At 52.4% G+C, this 16,327-nt stretch overlaps 1 protein-coding gene across 5 annotated transcripts in view; it reads left to right on the top strand.

Annotated features, from left to right (window-relative positions):
- The window catches only part of SH3PXD2A (SH3 and PX domains 2A), a 251,755-nt gene that overhangs the window by 90,934 nt on the left and 144,494 nt on the right, over positions 1–16,327 (top strand). For all 5 annotated transcript variants that reach the window (XM_066240342.1, XM_066240340.1, XM_066240341.1 and 2 more), the window contains one exon: positions 2,643–2,718. In XM_066240342.1, coding sequence (XP_066096439.1) covers positions 2,643–2,718 — 76 coding nt within the window. The remainder of the gene's footprint in view (positions 1–2,642; positions 2,719–16,327) is intronic.

Genomic DNA, 16,327 nt, shown 5'->3' with positions numbered 1-16,327 from the left:
GAAGACAAATGTGAGTCAGAGCTGATAGAAGATTTAAAGTTTCTATAGCCTAATTCCTTAGAGCCCCAAGTTAGGTAAGTCTCACGGCTTGTTGGGCACCTTCTTTCAGGAGAAAAGTGGTTTGAGAGGGCAGATCTCACCAAGGGGTGTTGCTGGGTCTGCCTGGCCCTTCAGATATCTCTGTTCTCTTCCTCAGGAATTGTGGAGCCATGGCTCAGGGGCCCAGGTCTGACCTGCTCATAGTAGTTATCCATCTTCTTCCAGAATGGCTTTGAGGCACCTACAAATATGCATAGATTTCAACAGATTGAAACAAAAGTAGAAAATACAGTAAAGAAGTGTGCATGGATGTGTGGACTAGGATCTTCACTACAGTAATACATATAGTAGCGAAAAGTCAGAAAGAAACTAAATATCCAAAAGGAGGGGAGTAGCTGAATAAACTATGGCCCATTCAAACATTGAATTCTGTCATAATTAAGAGTGCTGATCCGGACGTGGTCAGGGACGTGGGAATGTGTTTGCTACATAGTGGAAGAGTGCTGCCTCGCTCGTTTTATTTACATGCACAGAAGAATGTCTGGAAAGGATATATATCCCCAAGTATTAGTATTGCTTTTGCAAGGGAAGACTTATTCTTACTCTCTTTTGCACAAACCACTGCTTCTCTAATTTTTAGTTTTTTTTTTTTCCCCTCAGTGAACAGGAATTCTCTTAAGTGATACAGAAATAAAATTTACAAAATAGAATACGGGTAAGGGAAATGGGAAAAGGAGAAAATCAGAGGCCTACTCTGTGTAGAATTTATGTAATAATGTACTGATTTTTTTTAAAGTTCTAAGTACAAGTTTATGGCATTATGGTTCAGTGGCCCTTCTTACAGCTCCAGGCAATCACTGAGTGTCGGCGCAATGGACTTACAGCATTCGGGTTTGAAAATTCATGAGCTAGCATTCCTTAAACCTCAGTCTGTATTCAGGGAAGTGAAAATTAATAATGATGCAGTCTCTGTTTTGTTCTGAATGGAATCCGACCACGAGCCGCCCTTCATGTGTGGGATCTAAATAGCCTGTGTATGTCGGATAATGATTGTGCGAGAGAGAAACCTAAAGTGATATGTTGTAGCTGCGTGGATGGGTGGGTGGGTAGGAACATGTGCACAGGCACACACATGGGAAATCAAACACAAGACCGCTTTCACCATCTTCAACGCTTGCTCTTTGATCCAAGCCACCATCAGCAGGATCCTGACTGGCTTCCTGTTTCCACTCTGCGGCCCGTTCCTTACCGTGTAGCCCGAGCCATCCTCTTCCTGATCTGGCCCCTAGTGCTAGTTGCCCACCCCTTAGCCCCTCACTCACTCCGCTGCAGCCGTGCTGGCCTTTTCAGGCTCTTTGCACTTCCTGTTCCCTTGGCCTAGAAACACTCTGCACTTCCCTGTCCCTGTCCAGCGCGGCTTCGCTTCTACAATTCCTGTGGGTCTCTGCTTGATTGCCGTCTGACTCGCCTCTCTCGGCACCCTGTATAAAATAGCCACCAGGCTCTTTCTCAACACTGGTCCTAACTCATCGGTCTTCTTAGCACTTGTTCCCCCCGCAGAGCACGCATTGATGTGTTTGCTCTTTGTCTCCTTCCGCTAGAATGTGAGCTGTCCGCAGGCAGGTTTTATTTCTTCTCTTTACTGCCCTTGTCTTAGTGCTCAGTGCACCAAGTAGGTGCTCACTAAATATTTGAAAGACAGAATAGACTTCAGATATCATGTGACTGACCTTCCTCATTTTACCAATGAGGCGCCTGAGGGTCAACCGATAGAGCCCCAGGGCAGGCCGAGGTCACACAGCTGGGTGCGCAGGGCTGGCCCTGCCCTCTCCACCCTGCTCCAGCTCCGCTTGTGCCTCTGAAGGGAGAGGAGCCACACGCACAGGGGCCGCGGCCTTGGCCATCCTGTCTCCTGTGTGTTTTTCCAGTTTACACAGAATTGCAGCCCAGAATAGCAGAAGAGAAAAAAAAAAGTTGTTCCTCCAGAACCCTGGAAGCTCTTCCAGTGGGTCTGTCCCTGGAAAAACAGCAGTGATCTCAGGGAAGGTAGGAAACGGAGCCGAGGGTTCTTCCATCCTGGGGGGGGGGGGGGGCACTGGATTTGGTTTTGCAATTGAAATAGCATCTGGGTCTGTTCACTCGGAGCCGGTTCTGGAAGGTACGTTTATCTGCAGTCTCAGGCGGGGCCTCCTCCACCCCCCCACCCTCCCCCCCTGGCCTGGCCCAGGAGGGTGTGAGATGGCAGGTGGCTAAGGGCTCACCCAGCATATGACAAAGAAGCCACTTGAAACCCCACATGCAGCCTGAAAGCCTGCCTGCCCCTATCCCGGCCTCGCTCGCTCGGAAGCCTCTCCAGACACCTCCCCCGGGGCCCTCGTCCCTCCTTGACATCACTCAGATACCCGCTTTGATGCCCGGAGAGCTCTGGCCTCCTTCCTCTCATGCCCCATGTGGCTTGGTAATCGTCTGTGAAATGAGGGATTTGAGGCGCCACTCATCCATGTGAGGATAGCGGGCCCCGGAGCGGCTGAGTGGGGGGTGGGGGAAGGATGCTGAGTGCTGTGGCCGTCTTCTCAATCCTGTCCCTCTGTCTGGCTTCTCAGATGCAGCTTCTGGATAAGTTTCCCATCGAAGGTGGACAGAAGGACCCCAAGCAGAGAATCATTCCCTTCCTCCCAGGTAAGCTGTGGGTGGCCCGGTTGATGGGATAGAGGGGCGCCCTGGAGAGGGGCATTCCTTAGGTCAAGAAAAGACTGGGTACTAGGCCGTACATTCTGGGCAGGGTAGTCCCAGGGGTCTGCATAGTAACAATTCTCCAGGGAACTGGAAGTCCCTGAGGTTGAGGCCGTTGTCCTCACAGGGCTTCTTCTACCGTCCCAGGGCCTTCCTGGGCCTGTAACTTCTGGAGGAGTTCTCGAGCCCTTGGACTTAGGGTCCTTTTTACAGAAAGCACAGAGATCAAGTTCTCCTGTGAAAGGATAAAAAACGCAGGCTGAACTTTTCACTTGTTCCCGCTGTGATCGTGGATCCCACTCCCTGTCTGATTGCCTCCGGGCCTCCCAGCACCACGATCATGGAGGGGCTCCGTGCCCTGCCTGGCTTTGCGCTGACTTGGGGTTTAAATGTCCAGCAGCCAGGTGTGTAATGACCTTAGATGCTACTCCAATAGAGTCCAGATGCTCTGCCCACCAGGGGCCTGAGAGCCCAGCTGGGACACTGTGGACACAAGTGTCCCGGAGCCAACAGCAAGCCAGGGGGTGCCCTGGTGCTGGGGTAGACCTGGCCACGGGCATGAAGGCTGCCTGTTTGCTCAAGAAGAAGGCACGCCAGGGAAAGAGTGCCTCGTTATTGTTCAATCTGTGAGTGCTGATGAGGGGCTCAGCCTATGCTAGGCCCAGAGTAAGTACCTGGGGGTGGGTGTTGGGGTGGCCTGGTCAATCAAGGGGGATCTGGACTTGTTTCTGTCCTCTAAGCATCTCAAGGTAGTGAGAAAGACCTGCTCCCTAAGGAGAGAACCAGCTGAGGCAGGATGGGACCCTCCCTACGAGGACTGTGAGATCCCACTTTTTTTTTTTTTTTAGAGACAGAGAGAGTCAGAGAGAGGGGTAGACAGACAGGAACGGAGAGATGAGAAGCATCAATCATTAGTTTTTCGTTGCGCCTTACGACTTCTTAGTTGTTCATTGATTGCTTTCTCACATGTGCCTTGACCGTGGGCCTTCAGCAGACTCAGTAACCCCTTGCTGGAGCCAGCGACCCTGGGTTCAAGCTGGTGAGCTTTTTGCTCAAGCCAGATGAGCCCGCGCTCAAGCTGGCGACCTCGGGGTCTCGAACTGGGTCCTTCTACATCCCAGTCCAACGCTCTATCCACTGCGCCACCACCTGGTCAGGCAGATCCCACTTTTGATCGGAGAAGGAGCTCATAGCTGAGGAAGGTAGCAAAGGCCTCCTGAAGGGGGGGGGGCTGGAGCTGACCTGGAAGCCTGTGGTGTTGGAGGGTGGGGTGAGTGCAGGGTTCTGTCCTGCTGCTGCTGCTGCTGCTGCTGCTGCTGCTGCATGACCCAGTATCTCGGGTATCAGACTGCCTGGCTTCACCCCTGGAAACCCCGGCACTGGTGGTTATCAGATGTGCTTTATGCCTCAGTTTCCTCATCTGGAAAGTGGGGATGATAATAATATCTACTTCTTGGGGCTGATATAGGATAAAATGAGCACTCAGGTGCTTAGAACTATGTCTGGCCTCTCGTCGGACCTAAGTAAACGTTAGCCTTTATTATAACTTACTGACCATGCCCAGCATGGTACACAGCACAGCTGTATGTTGTTTATTTGATTGTGAGGTTCTATCCCCGTTTCACTGACTGGGACACTAAGGCCAAGGCAGGCTAACAGACTTGCACAAGCCACACAGCCAGGAAGCATAGCCAACACCAGAGCTCTCACCTCAGGCTCCTGGGCCGGGGCTGCCCTCCACACCAGCCACCCCAGGGGAGGCCGACAGCTGCTGAAGGACCAGGGGCCTCCCTTATGGGGACTCTTACAGGAGTGTGGTGAGGATGAAAAGAAGTCATGTAAAGCACTTTGCACAGTGCCTGTTGTAAATGCTCAATAAATGACAGCTATTCACAAATAGTCACCTGACCCATGCCACCCCCAACTCCTGGGAAAAAGCAAGCATAGGACCCCTTCCAGCCCCCAGATACATGTGACCTGTACCTAGGGGCGATCCTGTCTAGAAGAATGAGGTTGGCTGTTCCCCCACTCTCATTCCATCCCGAAGGAAGTTTAGCTGTCTTCTCCCACCCACCTTGAGTGGGGTTTGTTCTCCATGGTTCTGGATGGTTGCTCACTGGCTCTCCATGACATTGCTGGCCATTTGGAATCCCACCCTGGGGCTCCCAGGCTCTGTTCCTGGCTCCCCGACCCCCAACTAGAAACTACCTTAACCCTATGATACTCTACTCCTTAGCTTGGACAGGACAGAAAAAGATTTGAGTTTTTTCTTTTTTGTCCTTTTTTGCTCAATCCCTCCATCCCTCTCACCCCGCCCCCACCTCCGACGCTATCTTCCTGCTGTCTGTGTACGAGTCTGTCTCTGTTTTGCTTGCTAGTTTGTTTTGTTCGTTAGATTCCGCATATGAGTGAAATCAGGTGGCACTTGTTTGTCTTTCTCTGGCTGCCGTATTTCACTGAGCACAGTGCTCTCCAGGTCCGTCCATGCTGTCGCAAAGGTAAGATAAGATTGCCTTCCTTTGCATGGTGAGCAGTATTCCATTGTGGGAATGTACACATCTTTTTTATCTACTCATCTACTAATGGGCACTTGGATTATTCCAGATCTTGGCTATTCTAAGTAACACTGCAATGAACATAGGGGTACATATAGTTTTTCGAATAAGTGTTTCAAATATATTCTTAGGATATATTCCCAGAAGTGAGATTGCTAGGTCAAAAGGCAGTCCTGTTTTTAAGTTTCTGAGGTCTCCATGTTGCTTTTCACAGAGGCTGCACCAATCTACAGGCCCACCAGCAGAGCACAAGGGTTCCCTTTTCTCTACACCCTTGCCAACACTTGTTGTTTGTTCATTTATTGATGATAGCCATTTGGGCAGATGTGTGCAGTAATAGCTCATTGTGGTTTTAATGTGCATGTTTCTGATGACCAGTTATGTTGAGCATCTTTTCATCTGTCTATTTGAGGACTGATCTCAGCTAAAGATCCCTTAGACAGTCGGCGGGGATGGGGGAGGGCACAGGGTAGATGGCGCCACAGACTTGTGCCATCTTACAGGACTTCTGTACCTTCTGTGTAAGTCATCCATTGTCTGTGGGCCGCCCCCTCCCCCAGACAGTGTGGCACGCTGGCTCCTGGGCATTGAAGGCCAGTGTCTGGAGAAGGGGCAGCCGCGAGCCCTCAGCAGCAGCACCCACAGCAGGGAGGGATAGACGTGCCAGCTCTAAGGGGCTCAGAGCGGGTCCTCTCGATCTTCTGTATTACCTAACACCAGCTTGAGTCTCTGTTTCCACCTCCCCCAAAGGCAGGCTGTGGTCACCTGCTGATTTCCCAGGTCAGTCCCTCTGGCAGTGACTCAGCAGAACCTCAGCAGGACCGCAGAGAGCTCAGCCCACCAAGCTGACTCCCTGCCTGCTCTCTTCCGACCCTGGGGAGGGTTCTCATGAGCAGCTCTGCCAGCCCTGTGCCTTGTCTGGAATGGCAGAACAGGAATAACCCAAGGAGAGGGAGCAGGGAGAACCTGTTCGTTATCTCCAGGAGAGTCTCAGTTTTAGTGTTATTGAACCCAGAAAGATGATGTTGGCGTGACTCAGTTCGTTAGACTACAGACCCAAGTGATTACTTTGGAAATGCTGGGACGTGATGCACATTTCCGCTCCCGGGTCTGGGGTCTGGGGGAGGTGGTTGGAGTATTAGGCTAGCTGCTTTGCTTTGGCCTGCCTGGCCGCAGGCTCATGGTTGGGGACTCACAGAAGTTTGACTGGCTGGTGAAAGTGACAGAGAAACAGAGGAGAAAGAGAATCCAGGCTCACATGGTTATATGCTTTCTCGTCCGCCAGTCAAACCCTGGCAGAAAGTTCTGCACGTGAGTCGTAAATCTTAGGATCTAGGACCCAGGCTGTGTCTAGGGGTTTAGGGTGAGTTCAGGGTCAGCCTGTGGGTTTGAAAAGTGGTGAGGGCCAGGACTCCTGTGGCCAAAGGCAGAGGCTCCATCCCAGGTGAAGCTCACCCTGAGCATGCCCGTTGTCTCACAGGGCACAGACGGAGTTCTGCAGCACTGCTGGAGAGGGGCTTAGGGTGTGGATGGCTGTGAGCAGGGCCAACAAGTGGCAGAGAGGGGATCCAGTACATACCCGTCAAGTCCTATATACAGGGTTTTTGGGGGAACTTCCCTTGTCTCCCCCCCCCCCAGTTGTCACCAGGGCGGAACTGCTTCTTGAGTCCTGGTGATGCAAATCCACTGTGCCCAGTTCATCAGCATTTGTGAGGCCCAGCAGAGCCCACCAGAGGGGTGAGGAGATGTTGTGGGCCCCGTGTGGGACAGGCAGTCCTCCAGCAAGACATCCCAGGAAAGGAAGCCCAAGTGGTTTCTTGGGCAGGACTTTCTATTATGGGGCTGGACATATAGGGGGTGCTTTGTTAAGACTTGCTGACTGATCACGAATTGGGCATTCTCCCTTATATACAGGTTCCTCTTTATTTACTTTTTTTTTTTTGTATTTTTTTTCTGAAGCTAGAAACGGGGAGAGACAGTCAGACAGACTCCTGCATGCGCCCAACCGGGATCCACTTGGCATGCCCACCAGGGGGCCACGCTCTGCCCCTTCGGGGCGTCGCTCTGCTGAGACCAGAGCCACTCTAGCACCTGGGGCAGAGGCCAAGGAGCCATCCCCAGCGCCCGGGCCATCTTTGCTCCAATGGAGCCTCGGCTGCGGGAGGGGAAGAGAGAGACAGAGAGGAAGGAGAGGGGGAGGGGTGGAGAAGCAGATGGGCGCTTCTCCTGTGTGCCCTGGCCGGGAATCGAACCCAGGACTTCTGCACACCAGGCCGACACTCTACCACTGAGCCAACCAGCCAGGGCCTATACAGGTTCCTCTTATTGAGCTCCTACTATGGGCTTTGTCTTGTTTTAGGCACTCTACAAATCTTCTGTTCACTTCTCATTGCAGCATTTCCTCCATTTTAGAGAGAAATCAGATCCCTTCCCACCACCATTTAGCTACGCAGCGGCAGAGCTGGGCTCCTTCCTACCGAGCCCCGAGCCTTTCCTCGGGCAGGGACGAACGGCCACAGCCAGCTGCGGCGAGACCGCCTCTGCACCTCCTTGCCTGCCTCCACATCTCCCAGGCTGGGGACCTGGGAGGCCCTCCCGCTGCCATCGCTGTGTCTTGTGCTTCAGGAGCACACAGTGTGGGGCAGGATGGTGACCCCGCCCCTCTGTTCCATGGATTGGCTGAGGTCACCTACACTAAGTAATTGATTTTTTCTATTTTTTGGCCAGGAAACCTTAGTTAATTATTAATTTAATATGCTTGCAAATAGGATCACCCCAAAGGTTTTGGAGGACTACCTTCATTTAATTATACATCTAATAAGGTTGGCTAGTTGGTTTCCTAAGTCACAGGATTTTTTTTTTAACTTTTCACTTGGAAGTAATTACAGACTCACAGATGTTGCAGAAGTCCGAGGCACTTTGCAGGCCTCCCCTGCAGTCCTGCCACCATCCTGTAGGGTAGGTGGTGTGTCACTCCCAATCCAAGGAGCAGTCAGATCACTGCCACCATCCCATAGCTGTGGAGTGGTGAGCCCATTGGCCCGCTAGAACCAGTGGCAATATCTAATGTAACTACAGTACATTATCGAACCCAGAAAGATGATGTTGGCGTGACTCAGTTCGCTAGCCTACAGACCCAAGTGATTACTTTCTATTTTAAGGAGGTGGAGAGTGCTGTGAACAGGCATGCCAGCTGGCCTGTAGGAAGAGGCAATGGTTTGATGACAGTCCCTGAGAAGCTCCACTCCCACGCCTGAACTCTTGGCATTCCCACCTCCAGCAGAATAGAATTCTTCCGAGTTTGCCGGAAAGAGGGCAGACCTAGAGCTTAGAGACTAGGCATCAAACCCGGTAGGAGCAGAACTACTCTGCGCAGGAACTGGAAAAGAGCTGAGCTTTCACCCTGTTTGCAAGCCAGTGAAGTTAGCTTTCCCTGGTTTTGTGAATGTTAGCAGAAAACAGGAGACTCTGACTCTTTTCGTCAGAGACGAAAGACGATTGCAGCACAGCAAGCAGGGCGAGGATCAGCCTGTGCGCCTCAGTTCCCTTCGCCTCCAGTTCTCAGAGCCTCCATGTCCGCAGCGCCCAGATGAATGCCTGCTCAGTTAGTGGGTTACCTTACAAGAGAAGTACCCAGATCTCAAGGAGCTGACATCCCTTATCACTGAGAGTGTTTGCTCGGGAGAGAGACACTATCTTGGTCTTTCAGGGCTAAATGCAAACTTGCTGTGCACGCCAGGGCGAGACACTGCCTCTGTCTTCTGAGGCTGTTTGCTATATAAAACCTTTGAAGAGATAATCCAGGACAAAAGGCACTTAGTGCCTTGTAGGCAAGACATAACATAACAGAAATGAAGGGAGCCGGGGCGCATTATCTCAGCAGTGTATCTTGTGCTTTCTGGGGTCTCCTGCTTTGTGGGTAGACATGAAGCTCTTCAGGACACTGAGCCAAGCATGGTGGGGTGAGCAGCCTCTCGAAGCAGCCTATTGTTTACATAGAACTCTCTGCCTTGTTTTAAGAGACTATTGTGGAAAATTCATCTCCTGTTGCCCATCCTGGGATTGGAGTAGATTTCCTGTGTATCCTGAGTTTGCCAGCCCAAGGAAGCTCCCTGGGAGGAAATGGCCATTGCAGAGCGACCTGAAGTGTGTAACTGCTGATGTAAAAAGCAAACAGCTGCAACCAGGGGCCGAGGGACTTCAGAAGCCAGGCAGCGGAGCAGAAAGAGATGAACTCACTCTGCGAAGGAAGGCTGTGCGAGGTCTCCCTCCCACTCCCACACCCTCCGAGTCCCTGTGCAGCCTGGTGCTGGCTCTCGGGGCCTCCAGAAAGCCCCTTCACCCTAATAACGGAGTCGGTCCCACCCATAGGTATCTGTATTCCTGGGTTGATGAGTCATAGAGAAACTAGATAGTTGAGGAAGAAAAGTGAGCCTAATAATCCAAGTAGGTGCTGTCAGCCTGCCAGCAGCCTCGTGACCCTATGGGCTTAGAGGTGTGTATTTTTAGACAGCAGGCGTGCTTGGTTCTTTTGTACTGGCTCACCAGTTTACATACCGGCCCCATCGTGAAGAGACGGTCTGGAGCCACAGGGCAGGGGGTGCTGAGGGAGCTGTGAGCAGGGTCTCCAGGGCCTTCCTCTCCCTGCCCCCTGAGCCCTGTGCAGCAGATCCGGTGTTTGTTCCAGGGCAGGAGGAAGCAGGGGGAAGGGATGTGTCTAGCTAGAGCTGGTCCATGGCGTGGGGGAGAGCGGCCCTCTCCCTGGGCTCCGGGCGTTTCTGTGGGACTCCACCAGGCGACCCCTGAGAAAGTCCTCCCCAGGGACCTTGGAAGCGCTGAGGGAGGGGCCTGGCAAATACCGCAGCCCCGAAGGGAGAGGGCCCGAGAGGTCTCGAAGCCCCACTGATGACCTCAGATGGCAGGAAGAAGCAAACCTACGTGATGGAGAAGCAAAAACAGGGTCTGCTGGTAATGCCAGGGTTTTAAAAAGATAGACAAGATTATAGGCCTGAGAGGGACCGGGTGCTGTTTTCAAAGCGGCTTCCTCTAACCACCTCTGGAAGTGCTGGGTCTTCTCTTGCTGTAATTACTGCCCCCACCCCCCAAATCATTCTCCTGCTCTGTAATCTGGGGCGGGCAGTTCTCAGGGCCCGCTGTCGGCAGCCGGCTCTGAAGACCTCGTGGGAGCGTGTCTACTCCTGCCGGAGGTCTTTATTGAGCACCTGCTTTATGCCCGGCCCAGCTGTAGGTGCTGATGGTGTAGCTGAGAGCAAGGGGTAGACTGGATCGCTGTTCTCAGGAACTATACCTTCCAGTGGACGAGTCTGAAAGCAAACAAATCAAATCCGGTAGTGATAAGTTCCAAAACAGAAAATAACCAGGTCACGTGGCAGGTACCTGGACCCCGGGCTCCTGAGGTTGGTCAAAAAAAGGCCTGAGATTGCAGAGGTGACAGCTGAACTGAGTCAGGTGTGGGGAGATTAGGGCCCAGAGTGCCAGGCTGGGGAGACAGCAAGGGTAGTGACCTGAATGGGACTAGGGGTGTGTATGTGAAAAGCGGCAGCAAACACTGAAGCCGGCAGACTTGGCAGGAGCAGGGGTTAGCTACCAAAGAACAAGAGGGCTCCACCCGTGGGCATGAGCTCCATGACTCTGGCTCCGTCACATAGCCTCCAGCGTCAGTTTCCCCATCTGTTAGATGAGTTAATCATGATGTCCACGCAGGTAAAACAGTCGGTGCCGTGTGAGCCACACAGAGAGGTGTGCTGCAAGCCCGTGCGCCCCTCACAGGGGCTTTGCTGCGGGACACACACGTCGGGTTTCCTTGCTCCGCCCTTTCTGCCCATCCCACTTCCCCCTGCTTTCAGCCCCTGCTGCGCTTCTGCACTTCTCACTTCTCCTTTCTTGCCTGTGGTCCCCTGCAGAGCAGCAGGAGCTTGTTTCTTTTCTTTTCTTTTTACAGAGACAGAGAGAGAGTCAGAGAGAGGGATAGAGAGAGACAGAAAGACAGGAACGGAGAGAGATGAGAAGCACCAATCATCAGTTTTTCGTTACGACACCTTAGTTGTTCATTGAGTGCTTTCTCATATGTGCCTTGACCGCGGGCCCTCAGCAGACCGAGTAACCCCTTGCTCGAGCCAGTGACCTTGGGTCCAAGCTGGTGAGCTTTTTGCTCAAACCAGATGAACCCGTGCTCAAGCTGGCGACCTACGGGGTCTCGAACCTGGGTCCTCTGCATCCCAGTCTGACGCTCTATCCACTGTGCCACCGCCTGGCCAGGCAAGGAGCTTGTTTCTGAAGAGTTGATGACTCAGAGGGCTAACCTAGGAGGAGCAGTGGAGTGAGGAGCGTGGGGCCTTGGCCCTGTCACCATGATAACCCAGCAGGCCGCTGGCTCCGCAGCTCAGCTCTGGAGCTGCCGGGTCTCTCTGGGCAGAAGGAGCTTTGTGGGAGGCAGCCACTCAGAACCCATTTGCTTTGGAAAGTAAATGGGCTTTGTGCCCCTGGCCCTTCCCCGTGTCATTCCATTTCAAGACCAGGGAAAGAGTCAGGTCACTTTCTTACAACTTGCTCTGTGCCTTCTTCACCCAGGGGTAATTCAGCCCTCTAGACACCCACCCCAAGTCTCCAGCCGTGTGTGGAGTGCATCCTGGGGTATCTTCCCCAAGAAGCCTCTGGTCTCAGCAGAAATGCACCTCTTCATCTAGCATGCAGAACTGCGCCCGGGACGGCGCTCTAGTGCACACTGGGTCCTGGGGAAATTCTTGCTAATCGCTGTGGCACAGAATAGAGTAAGTTAAATTAGAGCAATTTGTGTGACCTTTCAGTGCGGCTGCCCCACAGGGCCAGGCGGGGCAGTTGTCACGGCCACCCTAAGGGGTAAGGATTTGTCCTATGTGCATTAAGGTCTCCGAAAGGTTCTAGGCTGAGGGGCCACACGACCGGATTTCTGGGGTTTTTTGTTTGTTTTTTTAATAATGTTAAATTGTTCTTGGCATTTTTTACTTTTTTTTAATTTTTTTTTTTAAATTTATTCATTTTTAGAGAGGAGAGAGAGGGAGAGAGAGAGAGGAGAGAGAGACAAGGGGGAGGAGCTGGAAGCATCAACTCCCATATATGCCTTGACCAGGCAAGCCCAGGGTTTCGAACCGGTGACCTCAGCATTTCCAGGTTGACACTTTATCCACTGCGCCACCACAGGTCAGGCCGGATTTCTGTTTTGAAAGAACTCCTCGGCCCACACATGTCACACATACTGGAAGGATAAGGGAGGGAGCATGGAGCAGGAGGACCAGCTGGAGGTAGGAAAGGTCCAGCAAGAGATGATGTGGCCTGGTCACTGCTGGGCAAGGGAGTAGGGAGAGTAGGCTTGAGATGTATTTTAGAGGAATGGGCAGGAGGCCTTGCTGATGGGTGGGAGCTGGGATGAGGGAGAGGTTAAGAATGAGGGTGTGGCTCAGCGGTAGAGCGTCGGCCTAGCGGGCGGAGGACCCGGGTTCAATTCCTGGCCAGGGCACACAGGAGAAGCGCCCATTTGCTTCTCCACCCCTCCGCCGCGCCTTCCTCTCTGTCTCTCTCTTCCCCTCCCGCAGCCAAGGCTCCATTGGAGCAAAAGATAGCCCGGGCGCTGGGGATGGCTCTGTGGCCTCTGCCTCAGGCGCTAGAGTGGCTCTGGTCGCAACATGGCGACGCCCAGGATGGGCAGAGCATCGCCCCCTGGTGGGCAGAGCATCGCCCCATGGTGGGCGTGCCGGGTGGATCCTGGTCGGGCGCATGCGGGAGTCTGTCTGACTGTCTCTCCCTGTTTCCAGCTTCAGAAAAATGAAAAAAAAAAAAAAAAAAAGAATGAGGGTGCCCAGGTTCTGTGGGGGCAGCCCCAACCAAGATGGTAGAGCCAGTGTTTCCCAGCACCCCTCCCCCACCCCACCTTGCACACCACCCACCCTGGGGCTGAAAAAAAATAACTTCTGCCCTCCTCCCTGAGATAGCTGAAGCCTTTGGCTCCTATGAAAGATGCCTTGTGGTGGGGCGTCCCTGCCATCAGCCTCCCTCTCCATGGGCCTCCAGCCCTGTACATTCTGGTTTTTGGATCCAGATTTCAGTGGGGGGTAGGAGGGGTGGCTGTGGGTGGTGGTGGAGGAGGGAGAACACTCAGGTCCATTGAGAGGGAGCTCAGCTCCCCTCCTGCTCAGGAGGTGAGGGACCCTGGTGGTAGGTCTCCACAGTGTCCCTGGCCTGACCCCTCCATTGCTCATCAAGTCACCCCAGCTGGACTTAGGAGGTTTAAGGACAGAGCCCCACAGCAGAGCTCTTCCCTGGCTGGACCAGAGCTGCCCCTTGGAGAAGCCCCAGGCCCGTGGGCACCGACGCGCCATTCATCCCGGGCAGTACCACCGCTCTGAGCCCGGAAACACTTCCTCCCTCTTCACCTCCACAGTGCTGAGGACTGATGTCCACCGAGGAGGCCCAGATGCCAGGCTGCCTGGCCTCCAGACCACAGTGGGCCTGAGGAGCTGGCACGGCCTGAACATGGAGTCTGTTCATCTGAATGCCCCTTCAGAAGGCAGGGGAGGAAGCGAGTGGGGGGTGTTGGCTGGCAGCACCCACCCCTCTACCCTTCAGGGGCACGGTGTGAGAGAAAAGGTTACATTGGTTCCCCCCAGGACAGCGCACAAGGGCCAGCTGATCTCACCTTTGTGAGAATGAATCAGGCAGAGCTCAGGACGAATTTCTAAAGCTGCCAAGGGAAGCTGTGTGACTCGGCTCTGTCAGCCCCAGAGCATGGTGCTTCCGCAGACCTGGGCCTGGCTTTGGGCTCAGACAGATCTGGTTCACACTGGACCTTTCTACTTAGTGCCGGCTGTCTGACTCGAAGCTCTGTCTTTTCTGTGCTGGAGGCAGGCAAGCAGTGCATTTCAGCACCAGGGCCGTAGAGCCCGGCAGCCCGGAGTCAGACCCTGACTCAGCCGCCCGTAGCTGAGTGACCTCGGGCCAGCCTTGCTCAGCACCCCTGCATCTCCTTCGTAATTCTCATCTGTGAAATACCCCCAGAGCTGTCGGCAGCACTGAATGAAATGTTGTCTGTGAGGCACACACGAAACACTCCATACATGGTGATGATTTGGTGATTATCAGTATTGAATGAACTCAAAAAGTCTAGAGGCTTCTGCTAGAAATAAGTGGTAAAGGTCCTGGCTGGGCAGCTCAGTGGAGAAAGCATCAATCCAGCATACCCTGTGGTTGTGGATTCGACCCTTGGACAGGGCACGTGCAAGAAGCAATCAGTGAGTATACAACTAAATGGAATGACTAAGTGGAACAGCTAGTCAATGCTTCTCTCCCCCCACCCTTTCATCTCTCATTTAAATGGAAAGAAATTTTAATTAAAAGAAGAAATAAGTGGCCTGATCAGGCAATGATGCAATGGATAGAATGTCAGCCTGAGATGCTGAAGACCCAGGTTCAAAACCCCAAGATCACCGCTTGAGTGTAGGCTCACCCGGCTTGAGCACAGGGTTGCCAGCTTGAGCATGGGATCATAGACATGACCCCATGGTTGCTGGCTTGAGCCCAGAGTCACTGGCTTGAAGCTCAAGGTCGCTGGCTTGAAAAAGGGGTCACTGGCTTGGCTGGAGCCCCCCAGTCAAGGCACTTATGAGAGGCAATCAATGAACAACTAAAGTGCTACAACTACGAGTTGATGCTTCTCATCTCTCTCCCTTCCTATCTGTTTGTTCCTGTCTGTTCCTCTCTCTCTCTCTTTCTCTCTCCCTAAAAAGAAAGAAAGAGAGAGAGAGAAAGGAAAAAAGGAAGGAAGGAAGGAAGGAAGGAAGGAAGGAAGGAAGGAAGGAAGGAAGGAAGGAAGAAAGAAGAGAGAAAGAAGAAAGAAAGAAAGAAAGAAAGAAAGAAAGAAAGAAAGAAAGAAAGAAAGAAAGAGAAAGAAAGAAAAAAGAAAAGAAAGAATTAAGACTTATTCAAGGGCCTTAGAGTTTGCAAACAGGGAACAAACTGAGGCAAAACCATAGAAGTGTTCTGAAGAAGAAAGAAAAGTTATGTTTTTTTGTTTGTTTGTTTTACAGAGACAGAGAGACAGAGAGAGGGATAGATAGGGACAGACAGACAGGAATGGAGAGAGATAAGCATCAATCATCAGTTTTTCGTTGTGACACCTTAGTTGTTTATTGCTTTCTCATATGTGCCTTGAGCGGGCCTTCAGCAGACCAAGTAACCCCTTGCTCTTGCCAGTGACGTTGGGTCCAAGCTGGTGAACTTTGCTCAAACCAGATGAGCCTGCGCTCAAGCTGACGACTTCAAGGTCTCGAACCTGGGTCCTCCGCATCCCAGTCCCACGCTCTATCCACTGCGCCATCACCTGGTCAGGCAAGTTATGAGTTCTTATTGTAAAAAGTGCATTCTTGAGAATAACCAGTCCTGCATTCGTAGTGCTAGGACCAATCCAGGACATCTATCAGTCAGATGTCAGGGTCTGGATGATGGATGCCAGGTGGCCTGGAGGGTTGGTGTCAGGAGGACTGGTTACATCCAGTGGTTTGGAAAATGGATTTAGGTGGTCTGAGTATGTAAGTCCTTCAGGGAGGTGATAGAGGGTTATCTGGAGGTCTGGTGTATGTCCAGATGTATATCCAGACAATGAATGATACAGACTGGAAAGTTCAAAATGTTTAAGTTCCCAAGCTAGTGAGGACAAGAATGGAGTCTTTCTTTATTCCCAACATTCATAATGTTAATCATTGCAGCAATTCCATTTTACATATTCCCTATCTTTGCTCTTTCCTCATTAGTATAGGGTTCATCACAAAATGGTGAGCTGTCTCTCTGTGATCCTTCCCAGAGTGAGATCTCATTTCTAGGTTTGCCGCTCAAAATGCAGCTTGCAGATCAGTAGCCTCATGTACGTCATCTGAGAGCTTGTGCAAAATGCAGTCTTGGCCCCAGCCAAGAGCTGGAGTCACGGTGTGCAGTTTAACGATATGCACAGG

This window comes from Saccopteryx bilineata, chromosome 7 (genome assembly GCF_036850765.1).
Source record: "Saccopteryx bilineata isolate mSacBil1 chromosome 7, mSacBil1_pri_phased_curated, whole genome shotgun sequence".
NCBI classification, from domain to species: Eukaryota; Metazoa; Chordata; class Mammalia; order Chiroptera; family Emballonuridae; genus Saccopteryx; species Saccopteryx bilineata.
The sequence above is the reverse complement of the archived record's forward strand: the minus strand, read 5'-3'. Positions and strand labels throughout refer to the sequence as shown.